This window comes from Adiantum capillus-veneris, chromosome 6 (assembly GCF_014529385.1).
Source record: "Adiantum capillus-veneris isolate H3 chromosome 6, ASM1452938v2, whole genome shotgun sequence".
NCBI classification, from domain to species: Eukaryota; Viridiplantae; Streptophyta; class Polypodiopsida; order Polypodiales; family Pteridaceae; genus Adiantum; species Adiantum capillus-veneris.
In genome coordinates, this window is record NC_140936.1 from 9,729,259 (window position 1) to 9,747,446 (window position 18,188).

General features: G+C 41.7%; 1 protein-coding gene across 2 annotated transcripts in view; it reads right to left on the bottom strand.

Moving 5' to 3' along the window:
* Positions 1 to 7,136: 7,136 nt before the first annotated feature.
* Positions 7,137 to 18,188, bottom strand: part of LOC147455129 (integrin-linked protein kinase 1-like) — a 103,322-nt gene continuing 92,270 nt past the window's right edge. For both annotated transcript variants that reach the window (XM_086513961.1, XM_086513962.1), the window contains one exon: positions 7,137 to 7,814. In XM_086513961.1, the coding sequence (XP_086370087.1) occupies positions 7,646 to 7,814 (169 nt within the window). In that variant the 3' untranslated portion in view covers positions 7,137 to 7,645. The remainder of the gene's footprint in view (positions 7,815 to 18,188) is intronic.

An 18,188-nucleotide genomic window follows, 5' to 3' on the forward strand; every position in this document is an offset into this window, starting at 1 on the left:
CACTCTTAGAATGGGGAGTCATATCCTCTCTCAGCAGTCAAACATCCCCTAGGACATCAATAGAAACCCACAGCCAGAGGGTACATGATACCAAAACAACTACAATTTCACTTAGACAACACCCTAAGAAATGGGGAACCACAACAACATAAACTTCAATCGCTTCACTAAGGAATCACATTGTCATTTAGGAGACGTAGATCTTTTAGCCACTCCTTTTTGAAGCACATGCCATTACTAGAATATATGGTTGTTGAAAGTTATCATTTGATATAAATTCCATAAAAATTTGTTGGTGGCAAATGCTTGTATGAATATGGAATAAAGGTTCAATTAATTTCTTTGAGTCAAATTTAAAATTCAACCAACCCAACAGTGTTCAAACATTTATATGTAATCAAGCTTACATATGCATATAGAAATGCATATGGGAATGAACACCAACAAGTTCATGGGCATATACAAAACTCAAAGATTGTTTGAGTTGATGCAGAACCTCATATTTTCGTAGCCGATTTCAAAAAGCTCAAGATCGGTAGAAGCTAGAGATACAAAAAGGCTACATCATGTCACTCTTTAATGGACACATTCTTTTCAAAAACCTATACAATGATCACCACCAAAGTCATCACCTCCCAAGAGAAAAATTATGTCAAAAAATACAATGGATTTTTTAAGGTCATGAGTTACTCATATGCAAATAAATAATGCGTAGCAATTGCAAGCAAAAGGTGCAGTATCAAAGTCAACATCTCTTGTAGAGAGTGATCAAAGCTAAGAAGCTACAAAAAAAGTTCAACCAACGAAAAAAACCACAAAGGATATTGAGGGGAAAGTAGAGTCAACCAAGCCAAAGAAGGATAGCACAACTTTAATAGTTACAAATTCAAAGGTAATTAAATAAGTATGTCAAAAGAAACCTTGATTTCCAAGTTGGTCCTTCAATAATCTTTCTTTGAGAGTTCAAGCTTACTTGTACAAGAAGAATTTTCTGTGGTGAATAGAAGAATGTAAAAATTCAAGTCATTGGGGTGCAAAAAACACTCTTTTGCATATTCAGAGTCAACTTGTTGAGCCTTAGCATAAGTAAATCATTAACCTCAAAGCTTCAAATCTTAATAAAATTTATATACGAGCCATAGTTATGAAGCTTACGCTCAAACTGCAAAGATTGAGCTTATCTAAGTGTAGAGATTAGGGGGGAAAGATTAGAGATCCATCCATGATATTGACATGCTATTACAACACATGAATACGCAATGGAGATAGAGTGGAGTGTAGGCAAAAACTAGATTAATTGATTCAACTCAAAGTGTGTACAAAAGGTTCATTATCTAGAGCTAGCCAAGGCATCTCATCTAGCATCACTCATGACATTATACAAAGGCTCCAAATCAGCCTATCCAACTTGCAAACTTGTGGGTGACCTTTCAAGGCACTTTAGGAGTCCATTAACTGACTTTAGGTGAGTCCACAACTTCTAATGACCCCCATGAGTACCCACACCCTTTAATACATTTCCACATGCTAGATTATGGTTTTGCACCCCCTATGCATCCTAGCAGGATAGAGGAGATACACACCATCATAAGACAAAGCCCACAATTCCCAAAAACCCTCCCCTTAGGAATTGGACTATGAAGAAACTGTAGAAACTAACATCTCTAGCATACTTCAATCCAGGAGCAAAAGAACATCTGCAATCCAGGAGACCATCCATAATCCTGGAAACAGACTATCCCTAATCCAAGAGACACTATCCTCAAAGAGATGTATAAAATTGAGACCAAGCTAATACAAGCTATCTCAAAACAAATACAATTGAAAGGTAAAGGCAAAACAAAAGATAAAAAATGTCATCATAGATTAGAAGAATGCTTCAATCTTCTTCTTCATCTTCATCTTTGTCTTCTTCTGCCAAACAGACTTTGCGCTTTGAATTTTTGTTGGTGCTGCCTCTGTCCTTTTTCAAAAACACTTGGAAGGAAGATGGCCCTTCTTCTCGCAAATATTGCAAGTCTTCGATGCTAGACAATCCTTTGCTATGTGTCCTTCACACTTAAAACAAGTTTTATTACTAGAACTTACTGTAAAAGCTCCTCCCCTTGAAGTAACATTCCTCCATTGCTTCTTCTCCTCGAAAATTAAAGAGTTGATTACATCTTGGAAATCCGGTGTTCAATCTTTCTTCTCAATTATCATCACTATCTAATCAAAGTTAGGCCGGTAAGGCTACTAGAAGAACTGCAATATATCCACCTCTGCTACTGCATTGTTTACATAAGCAAGTTGTGTGGTCATGCTTTTAAGGCAATTGACCAAGCTTGCAATATCTACATTAGGTTTCATTTTAATTTGTATAGATCCTTCTTTAAGCTCATTTTACTCTTCTTTTTCCTAGCTCCAAAATGTTTTTCTAGAGCTTCCCAGGTAGCTGATGATGTTTCACAATCATCAACAAAGTGTACATAATTTTCATGTAGTGCATTGATTATGATTCCTAATGACTACTCGTCTCTGGCCCGATTTTATGCCTTCATAGCCCGTGTCTATATGTGCGCTCCAGCAGTTGATCACGCATTAATGATTATTGGCTTGTCCCCACATCTACTTTTTCATTAAGTAGCTGTTCAACTTGGTTTGCCAAGTGTGAAAGCCCTCCCTATTAAATTTCCTAAGCCCTTTCTCTTCCATTGCACCTTGGAGAGGTCTTAACTCCTTATAATTATGCGTTGCAAACAACTTTGTGCTTAGGCGAATAAAGTTTTATAAAGTTTAATTTGCTCATGAGAAAGAAAAGAGAGAAAATTTCCCTTGAATGCTTCTTTGTGGAGTACCTCTTCACTTAGAGTGAAGCCACTCTTCACATGAAAGTAGGGAACACCTTCCCTTTCGCTTGACATTTTTTATTTGAAGTTTTTGATTGAAGACAAGGTTCACATGGGAAGAGCCTCTTAATCTTACGGATCTTGTGGCTTCTCTTAGTGAACTCTAGCTCTGAAGAAACCTCAACCAAATAGGGGATGGCACTTGGCTATGGTGGGAAAAGCTTCCTCACTAGCACCAAAATGGTGGTGAGATAGATCGATAGATTTCATTATTGTCCTTGGAGGTCAAATATGACCTATGGGACCAAGAAAACATACATTGTTGGACCTTTTACTAGACAAGTATGGAGAATCATGACTAATGTGGATACAACAAAAAATTTGTGACATATGTCACTTAGAGCGGAGAGAAGGACAAGGGGAAGGTCGCTTGGGAGTATGTGGAGCCCGAAATTCCTCGATGATAGCCTTGCCGCCTTGATAGACAGCCCATTTGTCGACTGCTCAGGTTTCTCAAACCTTTTGGAGTTCTTGTTTCTTGATTTTCTATTGGGCGGGGGTCAAGGCCTCGCTTATCCATACTTTGGTACCCTTGAGAAGTTGTGCTTGTTGTAGAAATGATATACACGCCTCTTTATTCTTGAAGACCAAGATACCTTGGTTGGTGCGGTTATAGTGGTGGACCTTCTCAATTGTGTTGGGGTTAAACTCTATTGGGAAAATGGCTTGGTTGAGCTTCGCCAGTGTTGTGGTGGTCATCGCTCTCTCCCCACCAAGTAGAGGGCAAGCCATTGATTTGAACAAATAGTGCTAGTCCTTCCCCCTGCGACGTTCTTGCATGCACTCTTCTACTTTGGAGGAGAAATGAACGGTTGCTTGTTGGATTTGGGTGGCGAGATTGGCCATACTTGCGATGAGGGTGTGCTCGACCTCCTTTGCTTTGGCGAGAAGGTGTTTGCTATCATCGTGCTTTTGAGACTCTAAGGAGGAGACGCATCTCAAGGGCTGCAAGATGCACCTTGAGATCTAAGTTCTCATCCTTGAGCTCTCATATTTGAGAGTGGAAACAGTCCATCAGGTCCCCTAATGGGGTGGGCACCAAAATCTATGTCCACCTTACTGGAGAGAGAGAGTCTCTCGCATTGCATCGCAAGTAGCTTCAAGATATTCCCTCGCTATGGGCTTCTGTGTTTAGGGCTAGTGTTTTTGACTTGACTATGTAATAATATTCGACTTAATTGAGCGAGTGAGTCAAGGTTGATAGGCCAATACAAAGGTCACGAGCCGAGCAACAGGAAAGCCACGTATGGGTAAGCTCCATAAAGGAGTCTCTGTGTGAATCTCTACTACAAAGCCGCCGAGTGTATTAGTCCGATTGAATAGCGACATCACATTCATAGGATAAGCCCAAAGTAGTGCGAGGGTTTTGATCGCAAAATCAACAGGTCCACATTGCACTATTATAGGCAAGCTAACCGCATAGGCAAGCCGCCTACTTGTGTGAGGAGCTCCACAAATTCTAATTATGAGGTCGTTGTGCAGGAGAAAAAAAAGCGCACACCCCCCTATTATTGGATGGGAATTAAATTGACTAACCTTCTTGAATTTTGGGGTTTCAAGGCTCATTGCAAAGCTGAACCAAAGAGCTTTAAGCACAATCTTTGAATGCAAAAGGTTGAGCTTCCAATTCATTATGACAATCATTCTAATGGAGGTGGATTAAGCGAGAAAACTACACAATGCAAAACCTAAACACACAATCCTTCTATTGTTAATGATGATTTCACCAAGGAGGGTAGTAGCTCATTGGGTTTTCCATGATCGTGCTCACACTAAGTTAATCAAACAAAGATTAAGAAGGTGCTAATGAAGTTGGTTTAATGCAATGGAAATCAAGGGTTTAGCTAATAAGATTAAGAATGATAATCTCCACTTTGCTCTGATACCAATTGTAGAGATTAGGGAGAAAAGATTAAAAATCCATTCATGATATCGACATGCTATTACAACACTTGAATACATAATGGAAATTGAGTGGAGTGCACAACTGAAAGTGTGTACAAAAAGATTATTATATAGAGCTAGCCAAGGCAATTCATCTAGCATCACTGATGACATAAAACAAAAGCTCCAAATCAACCCATCCAACTTGCAAACTCATGGGTGACCTTTCAAGGCACTTTAAGAGTCAATTAACTAACTATAAGTGAGTCCACACCCTCTAGTAATGACTCCCATGGTTACCCACACCTTAGGTACCTTTTCCACATGCTAACACATGGTTCTTTGCCACTTATACATCCGAATTGGATAGAAGAGATACACATCATCATAGGACAAAGCCCATAGTCCCAACACTAAGCCATGTCACTCATACTAAAAGAGATGACTATAAGAGTCAAGTCTATTAACTTAACCATGGTGGAATGTAGTAGAGTCCTACACTCACATATGGTACACATTAAGATGAGATCACATATTCTCAACAACAAAAACCCTTCTTACACGTGTTAACTTGTAAATGCATACCCTACACCTTTCTAAAGACCCCTAAAAACTACTTTTTTTCACAACATATTGTTTTTCATGCATTTCTATGGACACATAGAATGTCCCATCATTGAACATGTACATTAAATAGTCTTTTTTTCCCACTCCTACACCTTGAGTGGACGGCGATAAGAAGACAAGCTTCCCTTATTGCTACCCTTATATCTGATTTTTTCTTATTCTTATATACATTAGCAAATAATCACTTCAACACTTTGTTTATACTTCCCTTGCTAATATTGTACTACAATAATGTGCATATCCCAAAGACACTTCCCTTTGGTTATCTAGGTAGCAGACCTTGATTTAAATCTCTCAACTTTTTACTTCTCTTGTACATACCTCTAGTAAATAATAAGCAAACCTAGCTGCCACAACAGACAAAGTTACAACATCGACAAACTTTAGAGATTCTCAAAAATTTGGCACATAGAAAGTAATGGAGACAGTGTGCAAGAGAATTAAAAGCACTAACTACTGTTAACCAAATTACATAAGCATGAAGAAGCTCAAGGATTTTCATAAACATATACCAAATGAACTCTCACTAGATATGCTCTTGAAAATGAAGTTGAGAATCACGAATCCCATTTACACACTCCTAAATCCATTTACATTGCTTTAAATTTCTAAGATAAAAATTGTGCAATGTCCGGATGCTCAAGAGATCCACACTTATTGTATCTAATACTTAACCACACTAATAGACATCATCTTTATCGCTTGTAACTCTTATTGGATCTGTATCGCTTCATAATTGTTACAATAGTTGAAAATTAATTGGGACTTCAGTATCATGCACATCAATTTGATCTAATTATCAGTGTACTCGAATTCACCTTGGCAAAAAGTACTACTTGCGCTCATTTGCTTTATCAAGTTTTGATCTCGATATCGACATATCATTCATCATCTTCCAATTATGGTTTTGGGGTTGTATTTGATTTGATTCGAACGCCCTAACCAAAGGGTGTTGAATGTTTCAGCGAAAGAGCAATCATATTTGTGACTTTCACCCTTCCCCCTACTAAGTACATTTGGCCGATTGGGTACGGCGCTCACCCATTCAGTGGCTAGACCCAATTCAAACCCACGACTTTATGGTTTTGTTGTTGTCCATTTCTAAAACCTACACAAAATTCTGTAACAAAATTGCAATAACTAACTGTTCGAGGCAACCTCAGATATAATGAGCACCAATTTTCATTGCGCACTGTTTTAATTTAGTGGATACTCTGTTCCATGTTCCAGATGTGTTTCCAACACTACCTACTTTTTATTTTACGCGAAAACATCCTGATTTATTTGTCTGAAGGGCACAAACTTCCAAATAGATATAGGAAAAAAAATGAAGATAGCCACAATGGCACAGACAAAGGAGCCTTTCGATCAGTTTTTGATAGCCATATGATATCTACAACACAAGCTACCAATTGACCTAAATATAAATGCATACATCTAGAACTAGTCACAAAAGAGCCAACATGTGTAGAAAACCATGCCTTGCTCACAAAGTATAGCATCTACAACAAGATACCTTACTATGCATAATGGAACAAGGAAACGGGAGGACTTTGCATAGATGTCAAAATATTATGTTTATGTAAAAGGCAAGGGACACAATGTTTGCTCGAACATTGGACAAGCTTGAGCTCCTACATGAGATCAATTTCAACTTCATGAACGTCTAACCTCTTAAAATCATTCGTGCCAAGAATTATAAAACAGCACTAGAGTATAGACGTCGAAGCAAGAGTGGCGGCAGCAACAGGACAATTCATTTGGCAATCAACTAAATTTTCAAAACATCTTAACTATTGTTGATGACTTACTGGACACTTAATTCGAAATATACAAGTAAATACCATTATTACTTATAATCCTACTTGTACTTAATGAAGGTGTGTGAATTGACTCCAAAGTTATCAAGACACGCTAGTTTAACCATTTAAGCGCGTGTGCATGCGCGTTCGTGTGTGTGTGTGTGTGTGTGTGTGTGTGTGTGTGTGTGTGTGTGTGTGTGTGTGTGTGTGTGTGTGTGTGTGTGTGTGTGTGTGTGTGTGTGTGTGTGTGTGTGTGTGTGTGTGTGTGTGTGTGTGTGTGTGTGAGAGAGAGAGAGAGAGAGAGAGAGAGGAAAAATACTAGGAAATCTCCAAACAACTACAGATGGAAGGATACCTGATCTGTTTATTGTTTGCGAGCTCAAGCAAAAATTTGCAATGCAAATTGGACAAAAATTCGGATGAAGCATATATTCTCTGCCCCCCCTACTGGAGACTCAGCGACCTGAAGCTGAGAGATTTTTTAGGTGATCTAAGCATGCGCCTCCAAAAACTCTTCTTCTCACATAAAGGCTTTATTTGCTCCAACAGATCAATAACATCCGTAAAATTCGGCCTCTTATGAGCATTCTCATCCCAGCATTCCACGATCAACCTGTACCAGCAACACCAACAAAGGGCCAATTACAGAAGCATTACTCAAACGAAGAGCAGGGTCACAACTATCAAATGACAAAGGAGACCAAACCTTTACATCATCTTCATATGGTCTGATATAAAGGAGAGGGATTGCTTCTCTGCCGCTGTACATTCACACAAGGCAAAAGTAGACTTTCTTGTGTGTGCATCTAGCTACACGATTGGTGCACAGCGTAGGTCCTCAAGAGCTACTGAACTATATTTACCTGTCCTATCTTCAGGTGATGGGAGAGGATGCTAAGCTGTCCTACGATACATCGAAGCCCCTATGAGAGGTGTGAATTCATGTATCTCGGCCGTAAAATAAATTCATCATATCCATCATCAGCAATGTGAAGAAAATGCTCTTTACTAAAAGCCATTTGGGAGAGAGAGAGAGAGAGAGAGAGAGAGGAAGAAGAAGAGAAGTTTTAACATCATAGAAAACATCCCCATAGATCTCAAAGATATATCTAGCATGTCTTGAAATCAAGCCGTGTTATTCACGAGGGAACTAGGTAACCAATCTACCACGCTCGAGTGATAGAAAGATTATTCCGAGTTTCCCCTTCTTATTCACACAACACACTTTTTTTTTTTTGGTAAGTCTTCATTGACTTTACAAGTGGGAAACCTTAAACCGAGGAAAACCCACAATAAAAAGGAGGAACAAAAAACGAAGCTCCATGAGGCTCCAAAAACTAGAAACAGTCAAAAGTAAATCCTATGAGCTTAAGAGAGATGTCTCCCACATCATGAGCAAAGTGTAGCGCTTGTCCAAGCGAAAATTTGACAGGAAAGGGTCAGTTTCCATGGCATGAAACATCTGAATGTTACGTTGATGCCATATGGCCCACACAACCCAAGATATGACAAGAAGACCTCAAACGGAGACTATGGCGGTTGGAGGACTTCAAAAATCCAGAACCGCGTCTGTGAAAGATTCCGGAGGGGAAGCAAAGGCACAAAGCCAAGGACACTCGCCTGATGAAAGAGAAGCGGCAATTCCAAAGCAAATGCGGCAATGCCTCATAAAACTAAAAAAGCAAGGGACACAAGAGAAGAAAAGAAAAACAAAAACAAACGAACAAACAAACTAAATCACTTTTTTTGCTACGAAACAAAACTAGATAAAACAAAACACTATTAACTTAAAAATGTTTTTAGAAAAGGCATGTGTAAAATAAGTTGACGCAACTTACTTGGCTGAAAACAAGTACTCAACTTTAAGCAAAAAAGGATAAGACATCTTAGAAATCGAAAAATGAATACTACTACAAACCTACGAAGAGCAAAGAACCAAACTTGACAATATGTGATCTCAACTTCGCTGCTTGTCCAAACAGGAAGAATAAGATTATCACCTTTATCATGCATAGCTTGGACAACAGCTATGACATCCCTACTCACGTCGTCAGTGCCCAAGAGTAGGTGCAGGTTTATATAGAGGTCATTCATGCTTTGAACGTACTCTACAAAACCAACGAGCTGAGTTTCTATCGCCCTCCGAAGGTGATGGGCATACTCAGCCATGATAAAGGCTAGCATTTGTCAAGATATAGTAAAAATACTAGAAGCGCTAAAGATCAAAACAACAACATAAGGTGTTATTAAGTCAAACAATTAGTGGGCTTTTTAGCTCCCCACTTCTATTGAATTTACTACTGATTATCTTGAACATTCCAAAGGAAGAAACATTAAAAATAAACTTACTACGATGCAAAAATGAACGAACGTTTTTCATGATTCTTTTGAATGAGTATCCGTTTTCAGCTAGTAAAGAAATAAGATGGCAAGATTGAACAACAAAAGCAGATTTACTAGAACAAAGACGAGAAAATCTAAATAGTTGAGAGCAAATGACACCGTACTTAGCTAAAACAGAAATGTTCGAAGAAATGTGAGGCATACGAATGATATTTAGATTGGCATATTCTGGTTCAAGGCACTTATCATAGATATCTACTTCTAATCCCAAGGGAGTGTAAAAAATCTTAAGGTCTAAAAAAGCAGAACAATCACCCTTTTTGCTAAGGAAAGTATGCCTTTCGAAGAGAGTGTTGAACCAAGGTGAGAGAGAACGCTTTACTCCAGTGAATGCTCTCTAACCGGAGGAAGTCGCCTTGAGGGGACTCGCGACCATGCCACAACAAATGCGAGGTAATAGCCTTCCAATCAACAAGAAGAGTCGAAATAATTGGACGTCTTCAATATGGCCATCAAGCTGCCCAAAGATGACATCCCAGTACGAGGGTTCCAGTGACCAAAAGAAGACGTGACAATACCACCGCATAAATGTGAAACCAGAAGCGTCGAGGGTTGTTGCTATTCCACCAAAACGGGCAAGGGCATGGGTTTCCTGGCCAAAATATGTTATCGCAGATCCAAAATATTAAGCCCTCCCAATCCCTTAGGTGTGCATAACTTATCCATAGATAAAAAGCTGCAACCCCTTCTTGTGGGAGGATGTGCGCCAAAATGCTCCAGGATGGAAGACATACGGGACCCAAGGCACCGTTGAGGCCTGGATAAAAGCAATAAAAAGAACTGCACATAGGCCATCATAATGCATTGCACAATTCTGAGACTCACATACAATGGCTAGGTTGATGATTTCCAATAGCTTAGCTTCAATTGCAATCTTTGAAGTACCCAATCTAATGTCTGTGGAGCGGACGAACTGTGACCTATGGAGAAACAATCTCTCCTGGCTAGAGGAGCTTATGCCAATCAAGTTCATTTAGAGGCAATAGCTTGGATTTACAAAAGTTGACTTGCAGTCCAACAACCATACCAACAAGTGCAGAGCATGCATAATCTGTTGTACATCCTCCTTATGGTTCCTAGGCATGAACAGAGAGTCATCAGCATAGGCCTGGCCTATAAATTGTTCCCCAGAAGGTAAGAAAAGAGTGACCATGCAAGCGGCCAGAGGCAGTAAGGGCCTCAAGATGCAAAAGCAAGGGGTGAGAAGCAATTACATAAAGCACTAAAGGGACTCCCTTGTCTGATTGAACGCCCCGGAGCCCAAGGGCTTGTGAGAGATCCACCCAACAAACCTACAAAAGTGCTCTACGCATACAAGAGAAAGACCACCCATGAAATCTTCGGCCCAAGTCCGAGCCTTTCCATTGTTTTTGCAGTGTAATCCCAATGCACAAAGGCCTTTTCAATGTCATCTTGCATGACCAATACATCTTGCTGAGTGTATTTTACATATTCCATGCCAATGATGGCATTTGCCAAATTGTCAATAATGTGCCGACAAGGTGTGAAATCATACTCGGATTGATGAAGACTTTGATACAGGTAATCTTTAATACGACTGACTATCATTTTGGCCATTAATTTGTAGACCTTCGGCATAAAAGCCAGTGAGAGAACTGCTTACATAAAGCGTGCTTTGGCAATAGCTTGAGCAGCCCTTCTTTCCAAGAGAGGGAGATTTCCTGCTTCTCCCAAAATGGTCCCAAAAGGACGAGAATAATTCAACAATAAGCCCATCCCAACCAAGAGATTTCCATCTGCCCAGGTCCAGCATGCCTACATGCAATTCCGCCTCAATGAAAGCAACTTCCAAATTTTTTTCATTGTTGTATTCGCACGCGCATGCATACACTTTTTTTTTTAGTAAATCTGTTTTGATTAATTTACCAATGGGAAACCTCAAAGCAAGGAAAACCCACCAAAAAGATCAAATACAAAGAGAGGAACACAGAAGTGTTCTGCTATGTGAAAGCGTTAAAACCAAACATAGAAGAGTTGCAAGATTTCCAGGGATATGTCCCCAATATCAAAGGCAAAATGTAACGATTGCCTCAGAGAAATCTTGAACAAGGGAAAAGGATCTGCCTCATGCCGGTGAAACGTGTAGAGATTGTGATGGTGTCATAGAGATCATAGCGACCAAAATCTGACCCATGTGAAGAAGATGGCAAATTGTTGAAGGGAAGTCGGAAGAATGCCAAAAACCCAGAATAGTTTGTGGGAAACTGCCGAGGGAAATCAAAGGTGTATACAAGCAGAAACGCGGTGAAGGAAAGCCCTAGTGCAACGACAATCCCAAAGCAAATGTCTGACAGTCACATCAGCAGCATAGTAACTGACACAACGAGAGGAGCTAATGTGATGCACCGCAACGAGATTTCCAACCGGAAAACCTCCCAGCAAGCAACGCCAAAGAAACAGACGCTCCTTAAGGGGCAAGCGGGACTTCTAGATAGCAGTAAGAAATTATCTCCACCATTGATCAGATTTGTGTAAAGCCTAAAGCGCATTACAGTGATCAGCCACCCAAGAGTCCTGCATAAGAGAAGCATAGATATGGCGGGCAAAAATTGCATCCAAAGGAGTGTCCAATAAATTCCAATCCTGTATATGGCATCCACTGGCCAGCGACGGAATGAAAAGGAAAGCAGTCGGCATAAGCTGAAGCAGGTTCCAAATCTGACGATAATGCAAGCCAAACCCAAAGTGTGTTGCTGCCTAAGAAAAAGTAAGCAAATTCCCAAATGAATCCACCACATCATCCACCCTCCGTATGCCACAACCAGAGAGGAAGTAGGATTGACGAGGCGACCGATCAACCAGGGTAAGAGAAAACAACCGACTCCAATGAATGCTTTCCAAACGCAATGAATTGCCTGCCATGCCAAGAAAGATTATCCGTAACAACTTTCCAAGCACAGAGCAAGCCAGAGGTGATCAAACAACCAAGAATAAAACCGACCATCTTGCCAAACACAATCTCCCAAAAAAAAGTCTCCCAATGACCAAAGGTGGAAGTGGTAACGTGCTGACATAGATCAGCAACCATAATTGTCCATGGCTGAGACTGTCGTGCAACAGCAGGCAATAACATAGCCTTCCTTGCCAATGCATGGCGACAAAGGTCCAAACTATTCAGCCCCCCAAGACGCTTCGGAGTGCAAAGTTTCTCCATTGCCAACAAACAGAGGTCTTTCTTACTACTGCGCCACAAGTGAGATACAATGCTAGACATAAGCAATGAGAGACATAAGTGAGGCGAGTGCAACAACGGCAAGTAAAACTGAACATATGCCATCATGATAGTTTGCAAAATACGAAGTCGGACATGTAGCGGCCATGTAGACAATTTCTGTAAGGTGCAGCGGAAGTGAATGTAGAACTTCGTTCAAGATGAGTGCTCCGAACTGTGCTCAAGGGTTCTTTTTACTTACGAAAGTGAGAACCTTCCGTTTCTTCAGTGAAAGAGTGCAATGGACACAAACAAAGTGGTGAACACTATGAATGAAGGTGCATGAGACTGAGAGATAGAGAGAGAAGAATACGACACCAGAATGTTATCAAACCCTCCTCCGAAGGCCCCACTCTCTATCGCGAGAGCGGTCTACTAATGATTGCACAAATCTCTACAATGCTTTGGACTTGCCGACGATGTCGACGACGATGAGGACGACGACGAGACGGGCTGAAATCTAAAAATGCTAAGGGCTGAAATCTGCAGATCTTTATCTGCTGAATTTTGACTCTTATGTCGATGATGACAGCGATGACGACGATGCAACGACGACGCGCTGAAAACGCAGACGCTGAAATCTGTGTTTTCCGGGCTGAAAACGGAAACCTTGAAGTATCTCACCGTGCGGCGAGGATCTATTGCGGGACGGTGAGTTCTGCGAGGTTTGGGGATTCTACTGTGATGCTTGACTGCTGAAAACTGAAAATGTTGGTCTACTTGTTGATCTTCTTGCGATGGAACTGCAAAACGCTACGGACTGAACTGCAATCCAAAAACGCTAGGGCTGAATGTCTTCATACGGTGGGAATCTGTTAACGCTGGGCCAATCTGCTGTGTGGCTGTGGAATCTGCTATCTTCTGTTGTCGCCGGGGCTGATCTGTTGTACAAAACGCCAGGACTGATCTGTCTTGCAAAAATGCTAGCTTCTCAGATGGGCTGAAAATACTAGGTCTGTTGCGGGGGTTGGTCTTGCTGACAAGTTGTCTGTTGAGCAAGTGCTCCTGCTGTCTCTTCTACCAGAAAGTGCTAGCGCTAGGTTTCTTGATATACTTGCTTAGAAAAATTGCCCTACCTAGTTTCCAACAAAAGTCACTTAAAGATAATAAGTGAAAAATGTCAAAAACAGGGAAAATAGGTCTATGCACTGTAAAAATGCTCCTGATGGGTTCTGATGGTAATCACATGATCATGATGTGTGCAACCAAAGGATATGCATCTAATCTAAGTGTCTGGACATGCACGCTCTTCGAACAGACTCATAAAAGTGTCAAATCACTTCCTATTCTAGACTGACTTGATTGAACTGAACCCTCGTCATGCTGTAGCTTGTCCACGGACACATAGGGTTGGATGTGTCACGTGACATCCCCTCCTTTTCAAAGTGAGGTACTGGTACCGAACTGTATGGCGTCGAGGGAGATCGCCAGCACGGTCTGGAAGAATCCTTAAAAGAACTCTTCGCCGGCCCACTCTAATGCGTGGGTCCTGCGATACTTGAACTTCATAAAGGTCTGTAATGCCTTCTTCTTTGGACCGCGCCGAAAGCAACACAAAGTCATCTTCAATGCGTCCACTACATCTATAGTCATGCGTCTACCTTCTTCAAGAATCTCCGAGGCTGAAAATTCCTGAAACCACTTCCAACACAAAAACATGAACATACTCATTCCATGTAAAGTGACTGGAAAAAAACTAGTCTTCTTTAAAGACTGTGCATGCAATGTAGATGAACACATAGACGGAGTGCCAAACTGTTCATCAAACACATGCAAACGATGGAATCGAATCTTGACTTTATTATCTAAATCAATCAACTGTGGCAAATCATAATGGAAATGCCTATGCTTGATGCTCAATCCTCCTTGTGCTCTTTCGAATACTGTGTCATGCCAAGGAAGAGACATAGAATGTGAATTCCTTGAAATGCAAACATTCATCTTTTCATGAATCATCCGCATACATCCGTGCTCATTCATGAGTGAATCGTGCTCATCATACAATATGTCATGACTATGAAAAGGGATCACATAAGGACGGTGACTAAAATACAGGAAAGCATCATGAATGAAACACTCGAATAATGCGTGTTGACTAATCATTCGAACACATAATACTTCTTGTGGGGGTTCTTTGGACCTCGACCGGAGAGCAAAGATCGGTTCTTCGAGATTGATTGAATCTGCAATAAGGTTAGCTTCACTAAACAAAGTATCAACTAAACCATCATCCTTGTGAACAATCATATCTTTTTCCTGCAAATCATCATGCTTGTGAGTAATCAGATCTTGATCATGCAAATCATCATGCTCGTCATTATCATGCAAATCATCATGCTTATCATTATCATGCAAATCATGTGTGTCATGCTTGGGAGAATAAGAGACTGAGAGAGTCTCCTTGTCCCGAATCTCTTGCATCTCTGCCTGCACTTGAGAAAACAGTCGCAACATCTCCTTCATGTGTCGAGCGCTCTGTTCTTCATACGCTAACCGTCTTTCTTCGCACTTGCGATCAAAGTCGGCTAGGCTTTCTTTGGCTGCCAAGCGCGCTTGCTTACGCTCACGCTCACGCTCCAAGTCGGCCTTTCTTTTTTCTTCTCTTTCTGCGTCTTTGATCCAATTCGGCTCGTCTTACTTTGGCTTCCAAGCGTGCTTGCTCGTGCTCACGCGCTATGGCTGCCATTCTTTCTTGGTACTAACGCTCTATGGCTGCTATTCTTTCTTCGCTTGCTAACTTCATGTCCATCATCCTTTTGTCGAAAGCCTCCATAAGTTTGTGCAATCCTTGGCGTAAGGGGCAGGGTTGAAAAAACCTCCTGGTGGGGAAAACTCTTCTTCGCCACTCCCATGCTCACCACCTTCTTGCGAAGTGACCATTCTGCTTCACATGATGACCATCCACTGAAGTCTTGGGTTCTTAAGTTCACGAGGAACTTGGGTTCTTGTGGGTCTTGGTTCTTGGGTTCTTGAGGGTCTTGGTTCTTGGTTCTTGGTTCTTGGTTCTTGGATTCTTAAGGATCTTAAAATTCTTGAGTCTTGAGATTCTTGAGGTTCTTCTTTCGCTTACAATCTGTGTTAGAGAAGGATCTTCTCTTCACACGAGCTCTTCTCTTTCCGGCGGGCGCACCCCTTAGCGGCCTTGCGCTCACACCAAGGTTGCTTTTTTCCACCTCACGTCGATTGGCCGGCCGCTAAGTGCACAATCCGCTCTCAATAAGTAAAAAGAGGAACAAGGGGAGGCTGGACAAGCCCTTCTTTCTTGGGTTTCTTGTCACTCTTCAAAAACACAATTAGAAATCGACACGCCCAAGAGGACTTGGGTTAAGTGCGACCGCAACAAGCAAAAAAAATACTTGTGGTTCTTTCCTTGAGTGATACAGAACACTGCCAAAGCTCTGATACCAATGTAAGGTGGAGCGGAAGTGAATGTTTAACTTTGCTCAAGATGAGTGCTTCGAACTGTGCTCAAGGGTTCCTTTTACTTACGGAAGGGAGAGCCTTCCGTTCCTTTAGTGAAAGAGTGCAATCGACACAAACAAAGTGGTGAACACTATGAATAAAGGTGCATGAGACTAAGAGATAAGAATAAGAATACGACATAAGACATAAGACTGAGAGATAAGACTGAGAGATAGAGAGATAAGAATACGACACCAAAATGTTGTCAAACCCTCCTCCGAAGGCCTCACTCTCTATGGCGAGAGCGGTCTACTATTGATTGCACACATCTCTACAATGCTTTGGACTTGCCGATGATGTCGACGACGATGAGGACGACTGAAATCTGCAAATCTTTATATGCTGAATTCGAACTCTATGTCAATGACAACGACAATACAACGACGACGTGTTGAAAACGCAGATGCTGAAATCTACGTTTTCCGGGCTGAAACTGTAAACCTTGATGTATCTCACCGTGCGGCGAGGATCTGCTACGAAAATGTGAGAACAACGAGGTTTGGGGGTTCTACTGTGATGCTTGACTGCTGAAAACTGAAAACGCTGGTCTACTTGTCGATCTTGTCGCGATGGAACTGCAAAACGCTAAGGGCTGAACTGCAATCCAAAAATGCTAGGGCTGAATGGTCTTCCTGCGGTGGGAATTTGCTAACGCTTGGGCTGATCTGCTGTGTGGCTGAGGAATCTGCTATCTTCTCCGCTTACTGATAGCTGGCAGCCTGTTCAGCACCCCTACACCTTTCGCCCACAACAAAATGTTCCTCAGCAAAGCCCTGTCCCACTCCAGCCTCTTCACAAGCAACTTCCCTAGTTCCTTCCAAAGCTGGAGCCATGTCACTGAGTGCCCTCCTTCGGGCTCCCCTCCTACAACTTGGAAGCCTATCCCCGCCATTGCTAACCCTCCCTCTCCACCCCAACCTTTGAGTTCCCCATAGAGAGGCATGCCCCCTCTTGTGATGGACACAAATTTTCCTCCATTGACCTTACTCCCCTGTGCCCACTCTGGCTCAGTCTCCTCCACCTCCTACCCACACCAATTCGCTGTGATTGTCGCCCCTTCACCTTTGCCGATCCATTCCCACTGACACCTATCCCTATCCCTATCCCTACCCCGTTCCCCGTTCCCCTTCCCCTTAGCCCGTCTTTGATGCCAATTTCACATATGTTTATGGATTGCAGCCCTCGGACCTGGGCGTTCCATCACGCTGAGATGGGTGGTGCTGGTCTTGTTCCACTCCAGGTGCAGTAATACTTGGTGCGCAGGTCTCAGTGCTCTGCCTCGTTGGTGGGCAACTGTCAATATCCAATGTTATCTTTCTACCTTTACGAGGACAGACGCTTGGACAAGTGAGACAGTCACCCCCTTTGTTAGTTTGCATTCACGTGACACCATTCATTCCTGGCTAGGTGTTATCCCAGAGAACCTTTTCCTGCACATTTTCCTGACTGCACACGTTCAGTCAATTGCTTGAATTAGTTGTAGTGCTTTTGCCTCCCTGTTTTCCTCACTGTACATAGGCATGGGAGTTCTCCATGGAGTGCACAAGTGGAACAGACGATTTATCGCAAAAGCACTCTCATACTCGAGCAATTATGTCACACAGGGATATGATGGCAGATGCAGATGTGCCTCCTAAAAAAGAGGAAAAGAGAGATCGTAGGTAGCTTTTTGGCTGGCTTGCGATGCATCTACAGACTTGCGGACACATGTATGCTCACTTGTCTACACAAATTTTCAATGTATCATGTATGAAGATTCCTCGTGCGTTACTTTAAGGATCTGCACATTGTTTCTTGGAACACGAATGGTTTTAATATGACGTTCTAGTAGACTGCACAAGATGATGTGTTGTGATTTGCATATACATGTACATGGGACTGTCAGTGGCA